General features: G+C 42.5%; 1 protein-coding gene across 6 annotated transcripts in view; it reads right to left on the bottom strand.

Annotated features, from left to right (window-relative positions):
• The window catches only part of ARHGAP32 (Rho GTPase activating protein 32), a 450,132-nt gene that overhangs the window by 319,529 nt on the left and 109,792 nt on the right, over positions 1-20,811 (bottom strand). For 3 of the 6 annotated variants that reach the window (XM_090026884.1, XM_090026883.1, XM_090026887.1), the window contains one exon: positions 11,920-11,987. The exons of the other annotated variants lie outside the window; for them this stretch is intronic. In XM_090026884.1, coding sequence (XP_089883010.1) covers positions 11,920-11,987 — 68 coding nt within the window. The remainder of the gene's footprint in view (positions 1-11,919; positions 11,988-20,811) is intronic. 6 annotated transcript variants of the gene reach the window in all.

Consider the following 20,811-nt stretch of genomic DNA (forward strand, 5'->3'; position numbering starts at 1 on the left):
CCCCCTCTAGACCAATAGGTTATTTCCTGATTAAATTTCATCGGTTTAATGAGCATGAAGGATGTAAAAACCAGTAATTAAGGAGGAAATGCACCCAGCCTCTCTTATCTCTACAAGGTACCATTTAAAAGTGCACACAAATCCACAGGTAGCATTAAACAAACTAGGAAAATTATTTGTAACATTTCCGCAGTAATTGGAACTAAGTGAAGATTTCACAGCTACAAAAAGAACGAGACTTCGCTTCATGCCCCGATTTCTGCAGCTCGATTTGGTGCCGTGCTTTTTTTCCTGTTTTCTTATTTATTAGCAGAGGCCTCCAGAATGCAATTACTTGCAGTCTTAATTGTTTGTTACCCAGTTAAAAGATAAAACAGGATATTTTAACAGTGTTAATCTTTGTAATGTTCCTAAAGCTCGTGCGGGGCTATACAAGAAAGGACCCTGGTAGGCGACAAGCGGAAAACCACCCAACAGGGAGGTTCTGCTGCTGCCGGTACATTGTAGCTGCCTTTGCTGTCACATGAAAGAAAACCGGTCTCGTACAGCACTGTGAAAAACAACATGCCTTATCAACAGTCTGAAATCAAAGACTCGTGAACAGTACTTGTGTGTGTGCTACCACTGAACAAAATTAGTTTAGACTGGAGAGTTGCAGTTAAACAGACAAGTAAAAAATAAGCCGCTGTTTGTTGTTTATAAGCCCAGTAACATCCTACATATGGGAAAACACCATTCTCCCTTTAGCCAAGTCACTGATTAAGCTGACCTCTCTCTCTTGGCTCAGACTCGCTTTCATTATTGGCTAAAGTGGGCTGTTGGCATAAATCAAGCCATTTTCAAATACTTCACAAATTAAAGTTAGCTGATGTAACCCGGTGAAATGATGCGTTTCCTTCAGAAGTACTATCCCCACCTAACCTCAGGCCTTCAGCTTGAGACTCATGATTTCTGGGGCACAGGGGGCTCAGGTTCCTGGGTTATCACATATTTCATCTATTTGGCGCCCACCCGTGCTCTCACAGGTGCCAAAGCCTATGAAGGGATGCTCAAGACAAAGAGTGAAGAACACAACAGCGGGCTCTGATCTCTACAGATAATAAAGTTGAGTCCTGCCTTATCTTAAAATGCGGAAAATAATTTCACAATATAAAATGTTACTTTTTATTGCGAGTCTCTAAGAGCCCCAACTGATACCACTCTCCAGAAACACCTGAAGAGAAGCCAGTGCCCTAACGAACGGGCAGCCTGCTTTGATAAACGAAGCGACTTTGTCGAGGTCACACAGTAGATTTTTGTTCTGGTTGAGACTAAAACCCATTTCTCCCAACTATTGATCCAATATCCGGGCCACTGGAATATGCTGCCCTTACAACCACCCCCCAAAAAACTTTTTTTTTTTTTTAAACCGCAACTAAAACATCCATGGCATCAGAGAGGAAAACAGACTTTTTCCATCTCTGGCTGAAGGACACGTAGCGAAGTGAAGGGTTTCTTCTATCTAATTATGTAATGCTAAAATGAGCCAGACAGGAAACTCAAGTGTTTTCTAAAAATTTCCAAATACTAACAAACCAAACAACGGGCAAGCAGATAGTTCCTCCCTGGAGGTGATGAAAGAAAGTGTGCCCAGCCCAAGCCGAGTATTACTTAATATGCACGGGATGAAAGGCTCTGCGTCATCATATAAGCACATGGTTTTCTGCACTGAAGTGCAGGTATTGAAAAGCAACTTTGTCTGAGAATTGAATACAAAACTAATGCAAATGCTAAGTGGAGTACAGGTAAACTCCCCTTTAAAACCAAAATCAAAAGTACCTAAAAATGCAGGCTTGCAGCAGCAGGTACACCATTTACTTCAACCATGACCGCACCAAACTGAGACTCAGCTCGTCCCTACAAGTACGTATGACACAGCGATGCAACTTCTGGGCAACCGGGGCCCCCTCGCAGCGTGCGACACAGACCTTGCACCCACACACTATAGGAGATGCTCGCGCCCCCTCCTTCCCCCAACTCCTTCATTAGACGTGCAGCCCTGCCGCCCCCTGCCACCATGCACGCAACGCCTCTACTCTTCTCCCAAATGGGCACGCTGTCCACAGCATAGGAAGCCTGGCTGCTTCCTCTATCCAGTATGCAGCTTCCTCAGTTTGCCCCCCTCCCACCACACCGCCTGACCCCCAGAAGCAGGGGCAGGAGCCAGAAGTGAAAGAAGAGTGAGGGAGCCTGGGAGCTGCCACGGCTGCAAGAGCAATGGGTAGAGCGGTGGCCAGGTGGGAGCCCACGGACCACATGTTGACCCCTCAGAGCAGATTGTGGGCTGCCAGTTGGACAGCTGTGGCTTGAAATCACAATGGCTGTACAAGGCTTTGACAAAGTAACTTACACTAAGTTTTCAGTTATGACGACTCGAGAGTTGAGGCAGTTCAACTACCAAGTATATGAAGGCATTATAGAGCCAGGAACCTGGAGCAGATGCTTTTCAGCTCTGGGCTGAATCTGCTCAAAGCCAGCAGTTGCTATATGCATATGAGAGGTGGAGCATGTACAGTCCAGCCCACGTGCTACTTCCCCCTGCACAGCAAGTTAAAGCTATAACCATCCCAAACCAGACATTTTCTCTCTGGATTACAGTGGCAGCTATAAGCGCTTTCTACTTGTGTATTGCATCTACCATTTCATCTGAAAATCTCTGGGGCCTTTCTTTCATGCTTGTAAGGCTGCCTCTGTCACATCCTGTTGGCATGAAATAGCAGTGGTTTTCCTTTGTCAGCAGCATATGAAATAAAGTCAGCATTCTCTTTATCTAACCAGCTGCTGATGGGATCATGAACAGAGCTGAGAAGCAGCAATAGTGTCTAGGATGCTACTAGTCAGAGTCTGCCCTAAATCCTAAACAGAGAAGAAAATGGAAAGGGCAATCCAGGCAAAAAGGACAGAAAGAACTCTGCCTTCGCCCCCAAAAACTCATACATATAAGAACAGTGCTTTCAGCTATAGTTTGGGAGCCTCTTTATACTCCCTTACACAAAATGCAACAGGACAGGCATAAGTTGGTCCTATGTTCATATTCTACATGGCAAAAGCCCCTTTTCAATATCTATTGTATTTGTCAAATATTTATTGGGTTACAAGTGAGATAAATTATGGTGTACATGCTTGGTCTTATGCAGCTACAGGCTATGTATGTATACTTGAGAGCAAGCAAATAGCCTTTATCATGAACAGAGGTGCATATTCAGGAACACTACATGAGACTCCAATACCTAGAAGGGCGATTTCTTCCCAGAAAGAAAACTGTTGGCTATTGTTCAAGTCGTGGGAAAAACTTTAAGATTTAAAAAGCCTTGGGACTTGAATTTCTAATTTCTAGCTGTAAACTGGAAGAGATTCACCACATTCCTTAGTCTTCTTCCATAAGAAAAAAAAGAAATAAGAGGTCCAGACTCTAACAACTGCTATACTGTAGGTGGGTGAATCATGAACACTGGCATATAGAAAGCTGTAACATTGAATAAATATGTTATCATAATCCATTTTTTTCCATATGTACATATTTTTCAAAAGAGACTTTATATTTGTCAACACAAGAAAAAATTTGAGAATCCTCTTTGAATATAAATATTTCAATAGCTCAAAGATAATAAAAACAAAAACCGATTAACTGAGACTGCTGGAGCATGGTAATTACCACGCTCCAGCAGACTCCGGCATCCCTGTGCAGAAAAATGGCAGCAGGGGCACTTTAAAGCTCATTTGGAGCGCTCCCCCACCCCACTCCCAGACGACGTGTATAAAAGCCCTGAGGTTTTAATTTATGGATCAACATTTACTGCCTTGCACAAATGAAAAAGACTGATTGGACAACATGAACTGAAAAAATGAAGAAAGCATAGTTTTCTTTGGTAACTGATTTAGAGAACTAAGCACAATTATTGCATGTAGGCAGTGACACGTTGCTCAGAAGGGCTGAACGTACAAACGATCACACTGGAATCTAAAGTACCATAGTTATCCTCTTAAACAAAGCAGGGGGCTAGCTATGGTTTCTCTAATTTCACGGCATGGTCACCCTCCACAAATGCTGAATATTTATCGATCACAAGCTTGTTTGTAAAGTGCTTTGAAAACGTATGACACTTTATTATGCAATTGTTTAAGTATGTACATGCTACCATTGCAGAACAAAACAATGTCAAAAACTCACAGGGGACAAGCTCCTTGGAAGAACTAAGTGGGGTCTAAGCATGTGAGCTTAGCTGAATTTTTCTATTTCACACTTCTGAGCAGTGCATTCTTTCTTTCAAGACAAAACCTACCAACTACCCCATCAGATGTGCAATCTTAGTAACAGGCATCCTATTACAGATACAGAAACGCTTCTGAAGGTAGCAAATAAGAAACCTAGATCTGAATAGGCATTTCACTGACTGCAGTCTCACTAAGGAAGATGTGTCAACTACATTGTAGCAAGTTTTGTATTGTCCATCACCTATGGAAGCCTACCGGTTGTAAAACAAAAGAATACCTTGCACAGAGCTGTTTTACAGTCTACCACCCTAATGATTTCTAAGGCTAAGCTCAGACAGTCAAAAAGCGCTAGACTAAATTGATTCAATCTTTGCAGGTTAGTTTAAACTGCGTAGATTAAACCAATAAGTAAGCGAGCAGACATTCACTTTTGATTCCAGAAATGCAGCTGCGTGCCTGCAGTGGTCCAGGCCAGAAGCCAGGGAGGCACCAGAGCACACCTCCCTGCTCTGTTGGGGTAGACAGCTTGAATCTGGAGGGGATTTGGGACACACAATATAACCTAAATCAGTCAAGTCTGATGCTACATCCATCCAGGTTTATCTTAAACTGGTTTCAACCATTTTGAAAGCAGCTTGTGCGCACTGAACTTGTGTTGCGTTACAGATTTGAACTGGTTTCCAGTCATTTATACCAGTTTATGTGTAATGTCTGTCCCTAGCCTAAAAAAGAGGTATTCAGTAGCAAGGAAAGATAAAAACAATGCTCTGTCCAGTGTAGTCATTAATTTCGCCAGTCAGAGCCATAACCACCACAGACTTATAGGCTTCAGAGGAGATGGACATATGAAACTCACTTTCAAAAGGCAAAAAAGAAGAGCACACACAACACACAACCCTGGAAACAGGCAGCTTACTAGAATCTGGTGTATAATTTTAGCCAAGCAACACATAAACAAAACAAGAAGAGCAATAAAGTGATATAAGTTACACTGGCGTAGGTATTGTATGCCTGCAGCTATCCTGGAATAATCACTAGACCTAGGGCAAACAGGCTCTTCACAGCTCCCAACCATCAAATGGCAAAGTGTTGCAATAATGCCAACTACAGCAGCTACCAGAGAATAACTGGTAGCCTGTCCGCTGAAAGTCCGAACGGTATGTACATCAGTGTACAAAAATTAATACCAAATTACGCCAGCATTAACATACTATATATCCAGGCCTTCAATCTCGCTTGGAAACCTTCTAGAAGATCAGCTTTCCTTTCAAATATCACATCCAACCCAAATTATTTATTTATTTTACAAATTAAATCAAGATCAAGAGGCCTTTCCATAATCTTAAATTGGTAAAGAAATGCTTGATTGAAAACATGTTATTTATAGTTCAAACAGGAACATCCACAGCCAATTTAATTCTTATTCACTTAATGCCAACGTTTAAGAACTAGTAAACTGGGTATCCAATTATCGCTCATATTGTACAAGGGAGCGCATCTAAATGAAGATTATGAAATGGGCATTTAACTTCCTTTTAAATTGGGAAATGACAATGTTCAAAGTAACAATTACCTACAGAAAATGTTTTAAAGATATAAGCAGTCGTTACTACAAAAAGGTTTTAACCAAGACTTTAAAAAAATGTTCTCTGGCTATTGACTGCTTTTGCTATTCTAGCCTCTCTCTCCTACCAGTGCTGGAACTGGAAGGCATCTAGGGCTTCTCAGTTTCGACAGAACACAACCCCTGCGGGAAGATGACAACTGGGACATGCTGGGAATCTGAACTTGAGGAGAAATTTATCTAAATGTAACTGGATAAGACTGGGAGGGTAATAAACTTCATATTTTAAGACCTGCTACTTCTGTCTTTAGTTGTCTTCCTTATCGCTTCTATTGCAAGCCCGTCACCATGGCCTGCTAGTGCATACTTGATAAAAAGACCCTTATTTAGTAATGATACTAAACTAATGTTTTTGAAAAATGCCTGTATATAAATTATAAATGGACCAAATTCTGACCTTAGCAATGGCTTCCCGTCTACACTGCAAATGCATGACTATCTTCTGGGGTAGTGGTTTTCAGCCTGTTTTTTTATTTTCAGACCCCTAAGTTTTGAGTGGAGGTGCAGACCCCTTTGAAAATTTCAAATGGCGGTGCAGACCTCTTTGAATTGTAAATGTGGGTATTATTCACCTACTTTCGACTGATCTTAGTTATTTTGGGGGGATCCCTCAGACACAGTCTGCAGATGCCCAGAGGTCCACGGACGACAGGTTGAAAACCACCGGCATCTAGGAGGTGGAATCAGACCTTATACTGCCGCAAGTTAAAGGATTCTTCTTTAAATTAAGTCGTCCGACTGAGTTTACAGAGCGGGAAGTCCTGATTTCTCTCTAGCACATCAGTAAGAAGTTCTGAATAGCAGTGGAGCATGAAACATGACAATGGCAGCCACAGATTTGTTACAATAATAAAGCCTTTAAAGATTTGCCTACCAAGTTGTTGTCCATTTAAAAGACCCTATTTAGAGGTGTCTTGTTAGGGGAACTAATAGAGGAAGAAAGGACCAGAAGGCAGGTGTTTTAGCAGGAGCCATGAAGGAGGAATTGTCAAGAACCGTTGCTGTTATTCCCACCTTTGTTCAGAGAGGTAATTAGCCATGTTATTCTGAAGTCAGGCAGGAGGCAGGGTAGAAGTGCACCTTATCTCTGCCTCCAATTCAGCTACTCTGTATGGTGTACAGTTATCCAGCTTTAACCTTACCCAGCCTTTATTTTTGATCAAAGGAAAAACCACCTCAAAAGAGGAGTGAAATTCACCTCTAAGCAGAGGGGCAATACAGAGTGAATACTTTAAAACACTGCATACGTGGGATGCAAACAGTGCTTAGGTCTTATATGAGCCCTGTGCTGGTCTGGTGGGTGAAGCCTAGTGTACACTGGGAAGAAAACCCACGTGTCATTTTATCACTTTACAAGAACTAACCTATACTCAGTATCCCTCACCCAACCACTCAGAAATCATGAGTCGGGTCTCAAATAGTCACTAGGCTGCCTTAAAATTGAGTTTAAGAATAATAAAATAAACATTGAGCTCTATTTTGTCTTCTGCCTTCCAAGACTTTTTGGCTGCATTTCTCTGCAGTTACAGAGAAAAAATTTCTTTTTTTTTCTTTTTTAAATATGCACCAAAATCTTCACCTAGTCGCATGCAGTCAGCAGCTGCAGCTTTGAAGAACAGAAAAAAATGGCATGAGAATTACCAACACCACTCGTTTCCCTTGCCTAAACTTTAACCCACTAGTTCAGCAGAAGAGATAACAAACCAACCTGGTAGTCTATTTGTGACTTGTCATTACATTTAGCTTTTCTACTCTTGGGAGGTTGGGGGTGGTCATAAAGGCTGGCAGTGAAATAAAGATGCCCTGTGTTTAAACCAAACAATGCTCAGAGAGGACGCCAGGCCACAGTCTTCTCTCATTAACTTCATCATTGGCAATCCCTCATAGTTGAAGATGGTTGTCTTCCATGACTGCTTTCTCTGTGCGTCCTTCAGCATGAAAGCAAAGTAACCATGCTGTTCTAAAACCTAAAGCATCCCTGGTTTACAAGATCGGCCACAGCTACCTTTTTATGTTTAACACCATCCAGAAATGAAAACTTGACTTATCAAACAATGTCAGATTTGTTTAGGAACAACCCAGCATGTACTAAGAAAAAAAAAAAAAGACAGTTGGAGGAAATTCAGGCTAAAGCAGTTGCTATGGTTAATGGTTTTTAGGAACTTGTGTTTCCAACAACAGGGGGCCGAGAGAAGACAGAAGAGAGAGGGAATACAAGGCTTTTCTCACTAAGTCGGCTTTCAGGTATCCAACTGAAGACCAAAAAAAGAAAGAAAAAAACCATCATTACCAAGGTGATGAGTGTTAAAGGGAATATTAATGAAAGAGCAAAAGCTAATTCATTTTTCCTTCTGCCCCTAGTAGATCAGGAACATGCAAGGAGCTGATAATTGACCTTCATCAAAAAACATGTGATGGAAAATCCACATCTGGCACATCCCCGTTTGTGCAGTGTTCGGCTGAACTCTGGGCAGAACAAGCAACATATTTTAAATGAGCACAAGTCACCCAGATGGCACCCCTGTGCTCTCCTGGCAGCAGAATTTACTAGTGGCTGTTCAACTTAAGAGAACAAGTAGATTTAAGATTCTTATTTTATCCTGCCAGACTATAGGCCTGGTGCAGAGAACAGACACACACCCACCTTTTCTCCACACAAAAGGCACTAACTAGTACAGTGCTTTGAGTTACAGTAACTAATTCAGAAGGCCCCCACACAAAACAAAAGAGACTTTGCACCCTCCTAATTAATTCTGATTAGCTCCAACTTCTTCACTACCCTTATTATTGTTCCTATCTTCTTACACATATCTTCTACAATATTCAGGTAACTAATATCTCCAAGTGGTCTGCAAACATTTATAGTTCAGATGTCATATATATATATTATGTAGGAACTGGAATAAGCTGGCCATCACATGAGGACCACTAGAGGTGCACTGATGCATTGGTCCATATTGTATTGGCACTGATAAAAGGAAAAAATTGACATTGCTGGCAAATGGCATTTTCTGGCTGATGTGGTTGCTAACGCTAGCAATAAATGCTGTGTGCACGCATGCAGCCACAGCATGCACGTGGTCAGGAGTGCATCCCAGCAGCTTGGAGAGAAGCGTCTGGCCGGTAAGTCTATAGGGGGAAGGGGTGTGGAGGAGGGAAGGCGTGGGACTGGGGGCAGCAGATCGAGGCCCATCTGGTGAAGGAGGGAGTGGGGCTGGGGAAGGGGAAGGGGCAGGGGCTGAGGCAGAGGCAGGTGCTGCCCAGCTGAGTTGGGGTGGGGTGCAGGACAGAGCTGCACATGCCCCCAGGAGAGGTATGCGGGGCATGTGCCCCCTCGGATCTGTGCACAGGGCGAGGGCAGGCTGTCGCTGCAGGCAGGGGCTGGGACTGCTCCAGCCTCTTCCCAGCAGCTGTGCTTGGGGCTGGTGGCAGCAGCACTTGGGGGGAGGACTACAGGGGGTTACAGCCACCCCAAAAATTGCCATAGTCCCCCTCTCAGCACCTCTGCTACCCGCCACACCCAGCCCAAGCACAGCCACCAGAAAGAGGCTGGAGCAGCCCCAGCTTCAAGCATGTAGTGGCCAGCCCACCCTCATCCCATGCATACATCGGGGCAGGGAGGAACATGCCCCCCTTTGGGGGTGCATGCAACGGCAAGAGCAGCAACCCCCCCCATCCCTGCACTTCCTGAATGAGCTGCTGGTTCCATCCCACACCCTGCCCCACCCCAGCTGTCCCTGCCCCACTCCTTCCCTCACAGCAGGGGCCTCAATTTGCCCCCGCCAAGTCCCCTCCCTCCCCCACTTGCCCTTCCCCCCCCCCCCCAACAGACTTACCAGCTGGATGCTATTTTCCAAGCCGCCAGGCAGCATATCAGCAATCGGCCTAGTATCAGCCAATACAGCTGGAAAATAATCAGCCATCAGTATCGATCAAAAACAATCTTTCCTGGTGTACCCCCAAGGACCACTGCTTCTTACTAGAAGGAATGAGAACTAAAATACATCACAGCATCTGAAGAGATTTTCCTTTCCCTCACATGGTAGGAATTCTCCTCAAATTCTTGGAGAACTTGATACCTAATCTCCACTATTACCACAGGCTGTGAAACCCAGGGTGGCTGCACAACTATTATAATGTCTTTCTCCCCATTTTAACATATAGCTGAAAAAGAGAGAGACAGAAGTCACATGTCTAAGGTTATATGATTAATCCAGTTTGAACTAATTCAGCTTCCAGTTCCATGCACTAAGCAGAAAGCTTGATTACCTCTATGCCAGGTTTTACTGCTGTTCTGCTCTCAGTAATATAATCATGTTAATCCCAATCATGATGGAAATGTGTTTCTTACTGCAGGGCAAGTATGTCTTCATACTTCTGAGCTATATATAGAACCCAAGCTGACAAGTAATAACAGGAAGGGGGGGGGGGGGGGGAAAGGAGTGGGTTTTTAATTACATAGCTGGGGATTTTGAGTCTCTTCCCCCCCGCCCCCCCGGTCATCAGAGGACACCGTGTTCATCTTAAATAGGTTAAATTTGCTTTTCATGAGTATTCCCATTGCTAAAATTTGCAGGACAATTAAGAAAGCTTACGATAGTACTACATTTATGATAAGCTAAGTTAAGCAATGAATGGAAACAATGCTATTTCTACTTCTATATGCAACATGCTATAAATTACAGGGTCATGGAGCTGAATAAGAAAACCTGGAGTGAGAGCCAGAAGATCAAAGTAAGCTGACTGATATGAAATACTGACAGGCTAACAAGAAAGGCTGCATTCAAGGATATTCACTTACGCGTGATTCATCCCTTCTTCTTCCATGGAGGGAAACCATATGAGGCATATTTGGCAATGATAGCAGGTAAGGGTGCCAACAGAGTGGAACGGTTACTCTATATCATTCCCTTCTCCCTGGCAGCCCTCAAGAGTTGAGGAAGCAGCTTTCAATATATGATCTTCTCAAGAGGCAGCACTTCTCTGCACCTATATGTTTATCTTGGGGTGCCAAAGTACCTTTGAAAACTGATGATCTTGTCTGACTTTCTGCACAGCATAAGCTAATGATTTCCACATCAGGTCCTTAACTTCTGATCAAGATAGACATCTCTTTAGCAGCAGCTCCTGGAAGTAATGCTGTGGTTTTGGAGAATCCATCTTATTTCCAGTTAAGTTTTTCCAACACTTAATGACTTTCACGGTTAAACTTGCACCTCATTTCTAGTTTGAATTTGTCCACTTCCACTTTTTACCATGTGATTCTCTTTACACTTTTATCTACCAATTTAAAGCGTTCTCTCTTAATATAAAACCTCCCTCATGCAAGTACTTAGCAGGCAGGACCGCGATTAAATATTTTCTTAACCAAAATAGATCAAAATAGACTGAGGTTTTTAAGTGTCTCATTGTAAGACAGGTTTTCCAAACCACTTCTTAGCCTTGTTGCTCTTATCAGGGCCCTCCCACATACGTGATATCCTAAGTATGATCAACCTTCCTAATAGGGGTTTTTTTTTCCTTTTTAAATAGAAATGCTGCTTGTGACTGGTTAGCCAGAACAGATAACTCTTTAGACATTCAATTTTCTCCTTATCTAGAGCTTAAAAATGTACCGAAGGGGTAAACTTTCACTTAAATGTTCTGGAAGGAGTTTGCTATTTTTAAATCAATACTTCTCATTTTTCACTCAGTGATCTCATGAAAATGGAAATTTGAATTATCCTTAGCAATTAATCTTACCAGTCCTATTTTGCCAATTTTAGAACGTGTTTTAGCCCCAAGTTGCAACCAACTGAAGCAGCAGCTTGTTATTTCTCAGAGAAATTAGAGAAGCATTTACTGATTTGATAGTTAGACAAGAATTGGTGGCTCTGAATACAAAGAAAAAATGCTACTATGATTAAAAAAAAGAAGACATGAACAAAAAGACATTGCGGTGAAAAAATTCCAGGCACATACTATTAAGCTGAATGAAATACAAGTTACTGCCGCCATGAAAATTAAAGAAGCCAAGTTTTTTGTTTGCCAGAGTTACTCACTTATGTTGATCTTGAAAGAAAAGCCTGTATTTGATGCTGGAGAAGTCCAGTTTTTCTTGGGACTGGGTCTGTTTAGTATAAGAATAAAACATTGCAAAACTGAAAACCAAGCCTTTTTGGAAGAGTCTTATAAAAATAGCAGAAATATTCTCTTTTTAAGTATTATTTGATTGGTTGGCTGGTTTTTGTCCATTGCTTTTTTTTTGGGGGGGGGGGGGGGGGGGGGGGGGGGGGAGGGGAACTTTTTTTGGTTAATCATCCAACAAAACAATGTGGTCAATACGACACTTGCTTTAACAAGAACTCATGAAAAATAACATTTTTTGTTACTCTATATTTTTACAGCAGTATTCCATAAGATATATTATTTCCTACTTATGGAAGAATTGTCTAGGTAGGATTCAATACATTGTACAGAATATGTTGTATTTGGTTTCCATATACAATATCAGGAATTTCCAAATGAAATTCCAAATGAACGAGAAAAAGAAAGGCAACTTTGCTGTAAGATCTCTTTTCAGAAATCTTACAGAAATGTAAAATTATGCAATATGTAAATTCAGATAAGACCTTCAAAATGCATTATTTCTTTACTGTAGCATTATTCACTACTTAAAGGGCAAAGATGATAACTCTACCAACAACAAAAATGTTTATACAAGAAAAAATGTTCAATTGTATTCCTAAGAGACGGCAATCTCGTCTTGCATGGTGATCTTGGAGACCTATGGTCTTGAGTAACGCAGTATCAGGATACAGACTTCCCTCGCTTTACGCAGGTTCTGTATGTGCAAATTCGCTCTTATGTCATGACCCTTTTTATATAAGAAATTCGTTATATGCAAGATAAATTCACTCTTATGAGATGGGTGTGGTGGGAGCCTGCAGTCAACTGCTTTGTGTGGTGCATTGTGGGAGTGACGCACACCAAAATATAGTCTACTGTGTGGATTTGAGTTTTACTCCTCGCTGGTTGATTTGAGTTATGTAGGAATGCATGTACAGCATGAAGTGAGGGAAACCCATGCCCCAAATGCTTTGTAGACACCATTACATAATCGCTCCAGTGCCCCCTCTACATAGGTGCCCCACTCACCCACCCCTAGTTACATTAACCACTGGACTACATTTTCTCCCTAATTAAGTTTCATGATGGATTAGTTAAATCCTTTACTTGTTACTTTGGGTGTGCATGCATGAATCAGACTCCTTAGTTTCACTTCCAAAGGCAGGAAAACGTGTTAAGATTTTTTTTTTTTTTTAAAGCGACTCAGATGCAAAAATTTACCTAAGCTGGACCCTGTAATACTCTTTCAGTTTGTATTTATTCACACACACACTTTATATACATAAATCTGGAAGATATTGGTCAAGGTAAAGAAATTCTCTTACTCTGGGAACAACTTGGGTTCACTTTGAGCCTGTCTACATACTTCAACCCACGAGCTCCAACTCAATACAAGCCATATAGGGAGAGGTAGTTAGCCATCTTAGTCTGAAGTCAGACAGAAGACGAGGCAGAGTTGCATCCTGTAGATTAACTATGTCTGAGATGCATAACACTCTCTGAATTAGTTAGTCTATAAAGGTACAACTCTGAGCTGCCACCAACCATGTAGACCGGGGCGGGCAATTATTTCGGATGGAGGGCCACTTACTGAATTTTGGCAAGCCATTGAGGGGCACATGACAGGCAGGCAGGGGCAACTAAATATTAATTTCCTAAATTTTTAGGGGCCTCGTGGGCCAGACAGAATGGCCTGGCAGGCCGCATCCAGCCCACGGGCCACATTTTGCCCACCCTGATGTAAACAGTCCTACAAGCCCTGACCTCTCAAAGCAGCTTTCAGCTGCCACTACAAGATCTTTATGAACAGCTACAAATTGAAAAATTAATGTTCTGATAAAGAAAAACAATAAAGAGCCTATATACATGAAAATATTCTCCTTCATCATATATCACCAGCTGCTCACCGAAGGAAGCATTATTATTGGAAGCAATATGCTATTTCATGCCTTTCTCAGGACTTAAAACTATCACACAGCCAAAGAAAGGGTGGCTGAAGCATGCACACTCTGCCCTCACTTATCCTTTAAGACGTAAAAATTCAGTATTAAAATCAAATTTAAACAACTTCAAATACTCAGCTGAATATTACAGAACAAGGATTTAAAGCATCACATTTCCTTTCACTTTAACAGGGAGCATCATCCCAGGAGAAATTACTTCATTTTCCTTAATCTGGTTCATGATATTCCCATTTTGTTATGTCAACATTAGTCAAAGTAGCTGGTGCACTAGGCTGACTCCTGCATGCTGATGGAATACAAAAAACTAGAAGTAGGTCACAACGGTGGAGACAGACGGGATCTGCCCACAATTTCTCCTCGTTTAGACACCACAGTAAGGCCAACTTCCATTGCATTATGATGTATACACCTACGACCACGTATCCTGCACACTGTTCAGCATCAAATATTTTTTTTAAAACACAGCAGCCGCTGATTTGAAATCCCTCAATTCCAGAATGGGAGGTATTCAATTTAAGGCCCTTCAGGCCAAATTTGACGAGAAGCTGACCACTCACTGACTTCAGTAAGAGAAGCAGCAGTCACTTTTTCAACGGCTCCTGCCTCCCAAAATTTAAACCAGAACTGGACTGGTACCACACTCTTGCAGGTATTTGCAGTGTAGTACTCTACACTAAATAACAGCTTACCGTTACTGCTATCTTCTGCTTATATTATCAGACACCTAAAACAGGAGGGAATGGGCAGTCCCATAACACCCTAGTCATAGACATTACTCTGAGTTAACGACCGTATTAATTTGGAATGATTCTGCATGACAGGAACAAAAGAGGACATGGCTGGTATCTTTGGTACCAGTCTTAAAGGACATGCATTTAAAACGGTGTGACCATTTTAATAAGGAAGCTTTCCTTCCTCTGAAGCATTTTTGTCTTCTCTGTGACAGCATAATGCAGCTTATCCTCTATCCTCAGCAGTTCTATTTTTATAAATATGACTCACCTTCGAACTGCTTCTGAGTCACTGTTGTTCTTCCACCTTCTCGATAACAAAAAAACGTAGCAAAATAAAATGGAAATAATGGCCCATTCCTAACATTCATCCCAGAACGCTGGAAAATAGGCGTTTCAGTGATTTGATCAGAAGTAAGCAGGGAGAGAAACTACAGGCCCCAATAACCCGTCCTCGTGACTTTTCTGTTGCCCCATCTATAATATTGGTGCAATACACAGAAACTGGAAAAGCCAAATCCTGATCTACGTGCATTGCAGCAGTTTCAGAGGCATCTCCAAAGGTCAGGCAAGTAGAACAGTTATTTCTTTTACTATGGTCTCAAAAGTGTTTGTTTGTTTGTTTTTTTTATTGCTGCCTTCTTATTGAAGACATTCACTTAAAAGAAAAAAGATGGCAAGAAAGGCAGTGAAGCTTGGCGGGAGACCTGGAGAGACATGTCCCAAGAGAGTTCCCATGTAAAGTCTGGAAAATGCAACATCTAATCTACTTTGGTACTCTGTGGACTGTGAAGGATACAAGTATTTTGCAGATGGTGATCCTGATATGAAGGATGACTAAAAACCTCTCCAGATTCAGTCTTCCTAGTATACCTAAAAGGAGGGGAAGAGAACAAAGCTCCCTTGCCTCTCCACTCACATCACTCTCATTTAGATACCTCCTAGCTGCCTCTTCTCTCTCTTCTTGAATCTAGGAAGAGAAGGCCTCCTCCCTACACATTGCATTTATGCCGTGATTAACAAATCAGCTGATTGTTGGCCCACAGGGACTGTAACGTGGCTGGTTCCAGACCGCTGTGCTGTCCTCCGGCGGAGCTAACTATCAGCTGGTTGTCAGCACCTGGCCTTCAAATTCGCTGATACGGAGGAGCCCAAGTACGGCACAATTCAGATCTGAGCCCCAATCTCCAAGTCATGCATTCTGGCAGCATTGCCCTCGTCTAGTCGGCTGCTGATGGTTGGGTTCTGGGATCAGATCCCATCACGCCCTTAAACAAACGTCTGTCAGTGGCCTAAAATTTCCCTGCTTTGTCAGGGGAAAACGTTCTCAAGTCTGCCTCATCACGGGACTAAAGGGAGTCAAATTATTTTTCATCAGCACTTTCCCCACACCGTTTACCTATTAGCTATAAAAATCACGTTGATGTTTTGCGCCATAGAAGGGAACAGAAAACCAATGCACGCAGGAGCTTTGCTGCAGTGAAACGAGATGTAGACACGGTGTGCTCAGGGCCCGAGGGATGGATGATCACGTTCGAGTTCCCCTTCCAGGAAGCTGAGAGTGAAGCTATAAGCAAGGACGGGGGCCAACATTGAGAACCTCCTGGCATTACAATGTTTGGGGGACCAATTTTGTTTCTATCCAACGCCAATCATTTTCTCTTCATCCTCCTAAGAATGTCCCCATAATTATATTTTGTGTTCGGTAAAGAAAAAATGGTAAATACTCAATTGGTGGTGGTGACTTCCCCCACTAGTAATAATTGCTTTTGACTGTACACAGTAGACAATTCTCTTCTCATGTGCTCAGTGATGCCTTAGCTATTCCACTTAATTACTAACCATAAAAAGTGGTCAACTAATACTAGGCCTTTGCAAACCAAATGACATTTTATTCAAGTCTCATTTTTCTTGTGGGTTCTATTCATAATTATGCATCTGTTTCCCTGCAGCCATCTTATTCATTCTCACACTCCCTCAAATACTTCCAAGCCTATACTTAATCTTTGCAAAATCCAGTGCATGACCTATATCAACTCATGCAGAGTAGGACCTTTCTGTTCTCTCTCGCAAAGCTGCATTCGGTCCTCTACAGCAATTTTATACATTTAACATATATACAATCTAATGGGGGTGGTAATCAGGATCGACTTGGATTTCAGTAAATACAGTTGCCATTATAGTTGTAAACATCTATAAAGGGAGTCTAATGTGGACAGCTCATGCTAGGCACCATATACAGTACAAAACTTAAGTCATCATATGCACCTTGTTCATAAGGGCAGGGCTGCCCAGCAGTTCCTTTCTCTCCCCCCACTCCACTTTGTGGAAAAAGAGCAGATGAAGAAATACTCTCAAATCACTAGGCTAGGAGAGTCCCAAGGCATGCTCCTGCCCACCTTGGACTCTCTTTATCAGCTGGGAAAGTCATTTAATTAAACCTCATGCCATACTTCCTCGGATGGCTCAAGGACCGCAACAGATATCATGCCCTATCTGCATTTGATTTTAGCAGGCAAGCCCTGGGAAAGAGAATTGACTCTGCCTTTCTTCACTTAAACAATAATTTTGCTCTGCTGCCTAATTAAACTATGCTAACTAATCTGCTCCATTGCTTGTAGAGAAAGGAACGCAGCAAATGTTAAGTTTTGGGCTCAAAAAGCTACAAATGATTCCCTTTTACAAGGCATGGTCTTCTTGCCCCCAGCTCACTCATCAGATGCTCATGTCCAGGACCATGCTTTCTATAAAAATGAAGCTGCTTCTTTATGACCTACAAACAGCCAGGAGAGGCAGTAAGGAGGCAGAAGAAATACGAAGGGCAAAAAAGCAGGGCACAACTGTGCAAACCTTTTCTCACAAAGCTCACCCCAGCGATTCATTGGAATCATTCTCAGGAGAAATACTTTTCAGGATTAGGCCCCTGACCGATATTTAAACCAAGCATGGGCTATTTAGTAGCTCTGGTCCCGGAATAACTTAGGCAGATGCTTAAAACATAAAAATTGCCATTTACTGGGTCAAACCATAGGTCTATCTTGCCCGGTATCCTGTGCCGCACTGTGGCAGAGAGTAGATGCTGAAAAGGAGAGTGAATTGGGCTTTTTCCACCGTTCCTCTCCCACTTGCAGCCTCCAGCATTTAAGGTCTAGGAAACTCTGATTCACAGGCTGTACCCCCAACTCCCATACTCAGTAGCTACTGATGCTCCTTTCCTCCGAGAATTTGCCCAGTCCCTTTTTGAATCTGGCTAAACTGTCAGCTTCCACATCTGGGGGCAATGACTTCCACACTTCATTTACATGCTGTGTGAAAAATAACTTGCTAGTTTTAAACTACCTACCGAATAATTTTATTTTATGGCTACTGCTTGTATTGCGAGAGAGTATGTAATAAATCTCTGTTTACTTTCTCTTTGCCATTTAAGCATTGGAGTACTGTCCTATCAAGGTCAGTGAAACTACCCTGAGTTATGCATAGGCATTGCAGGTTTAGGACATGGATTTATGTTTTCCCACCAGCTCAGGAGGATTTGATTAGTTTCAGGAATTTTACTGTAAAAATGCTGCACCGTGCACCAGTTTCTACACTGGTCCCCCCCTAAACTAGGGGTGGCTAACTGAGGCATGGGTGCCACAAGTGTCACAGGCAGCCTCTCTGTGGCATGTGGCAGACTGGGGAGGAGACAGGCAGCGCAATGGCAGGGAAAGCAGACAGAAGAAAACAGAGCATCAGATCAGGCAGGGGAAATGGACTGGAGTGGTACTCAAGGAGAGTGCAGAGCTAATTTGTGGCATGCCTGACAAAAAGGTTAGCCCACATTGCTCTACACCAGGGGCGGGCAATTATTTTGGGCAGAGGGCTGCTTTTGCCAAGCCATTGAGGGCCACATGACACAGGCAGCCCAGGGGCAGATAAATATTAATTTTCTACAATTTTTAGGGGCCCCGCAGGCCAGATAGAATGGCCTGTCGGGCCTCATCCAGCCCCCGGGCCACATTTTTCCCACCCCTGCTCTAAACCATGGATGACAAATAAGCAAATAATAATTGCCTGATCTGGCTTTTTTTTCCTCAAAACTTGGCAGCAGGGATGTTATGTGCAGTTAGACTACAAACGCTCTCTCAACGGAAGCAGAAGTCACCAAGGACAAAGGTCTGATTTTCAGTGGTTTTTAAACTCGCCTGACTATCATTTAAGATTACAAAGAAGCTCTTTTAAATGCCCACGTAGCAATGCCCGATTAGATTTTTTTCGCTTGTAAAACATTCTCTTCATTTCCAATCTTCCCAACTAAAGATAAATAGGTACATTTTGACCCCATACATTTTCATGACATCTTTGTAAAGCTAGAATAGAAAAACGCATTTTTTTTAACCACACAGGACCAGGGAGGTTATCATTTCTCAAAACTTTTTAAAGAAAAGTTCATTTGTCTATTTAAAGCCAAGTATCCTTCAAAATTTGAAATACAAATCAGAAATCATGACCTAATTAACCACTTCCCTGGAATCTTAAAGGACAGAAACAATTTGCTAGCAGTGAGCATGACTGACTGAAAATCAACCTAGTACAGAACAATCAAGGCCCCACAGACCCATTCACGACCCTCATGGAAGGCATAAATTAGGCTTAATTGGTATGCAAGGCCTCCTTCAGGAAGATGAACTGCATTGCTTGTGAATACCTTCCTTTAGCATTACAGCATGTTGCACCATGTGCTGGCCAGACCCAGGATTGAAAAACACTTCCTGGGGGGGGGGGGGGGGAAAAGGGGGCTTCTTTGAACTGCCGCATGACTCTGAAAAACAAGTGCATGTGAATGGCACCTTCCTGCTGCAAGCTCATCACTATCCAGCATCAGATCGGCTTGCTTTAATGACAAAAACAAGTCAAAACCTTTTTAGTCATCTTGTGCATCAAAAGGACTGCACACTAGGCTTCAATTGAAGCCCACCGAGAACTGTGCGGCAGTGGCATGACTGCACCAGTGACCGAGGGAGGATTTTAAATGCAACAACTCTAGCTTGGTCCACAGAAGCTTTGTTACTGCTGAGCGCACAAGCTGGACAGGAAGCCTGCTTTTCAAGGCTGCCATTTGCAGAAGGGGAAAAATAAAAGATTTGTTTTGGGTTTTGGGGGGGGGGGGGGCGGTGTTACTTGCACACTGGGCACATTACAACAGACATGTAGTTTGCGTAAGGGATTTACAGGTAGGGATATTATTTGGGAACCCAGAGAAGCGTGCATGTATTATCTAAATCAGCGTAACTGCAACTGATGAGCTATTGGATAGCAGAATCCAGTTTGGCTCCAGGTCACTTGTGTTAACCTTTTCTTGTCATGCATTACAAGTAGTCCAAAACTCAACAGCATTTGGAATCATTTTCAAAAATTATAAGGTTGCACCTGCTGTAATGAATATTACAAAATATGATGGGTGCCAGCCATCAGCGCTGCCTCTGCTAACAAACCCAACACTGTGAGTATCGCAGTTAACCAGGGAGAGGGTTAACTGGACTCTGCTAACTCACTAGGGCAAGCAGTTCATTAGCCCTCCCAGATCAGATCGACTGAGGAGGGTTTCTTGGGAGAAAGGATGTGGGCTAGGCAGAGTTTGGGAGGAACAGCCATGCTTGAGGAAGTAGGTACAAGCCAGGTTTTATGTCAGTAAGGCCAAACCCCAAGGAAGGAGGGAAACTTAGACTCACTTGATAAGAACACCTGCATTTAGGAGGAAGACGCTGATAAAGGAGATTCACTTCTATTCAATAAAATAGTTGCATATGAAGGATGTTAATTTTGTGTCTAAATTTTGAGAAAGGCAGAGTACAGAGACCACAAACCACTACCAAGAATCTCAAGGCACTTAAAGTATCAAAAATATACAAATTACCATATTATCTTGCATGAAAGAAACACTGGTTTTAAGGAACCAGCTGCTGGTAATTGAGCTTTGCATTATAAGTGAGGAAACATGGTAACAGCAGTTGCCACCAAGTGAAAGCAATTCTGCACCCATTCCACAGGGAACAGAATAATGAGCAGGCTCAGCTTCCTACCTGCTACTTCTCAGTTACTTACTGCCAAGAAAGATCTTTTTTCTGGTCTTTATTCTGCCTTTCAAAAA

The sequence above is a fragment of the Crocodylus siamensis genome, chromosome 14 (assembly GCF_052110815.1).
Source record: "Crocodylus siamensis isolate JL-2025a chromosome 14, ASM5211081v1, whole genome shotgun sequence".
Classification (NCBI taxonomy): Eukaryota; Metazoa; Chordata; order Crocodylia; family Crocodylidae; genus Crocodylus; species Crocodylus siamensis.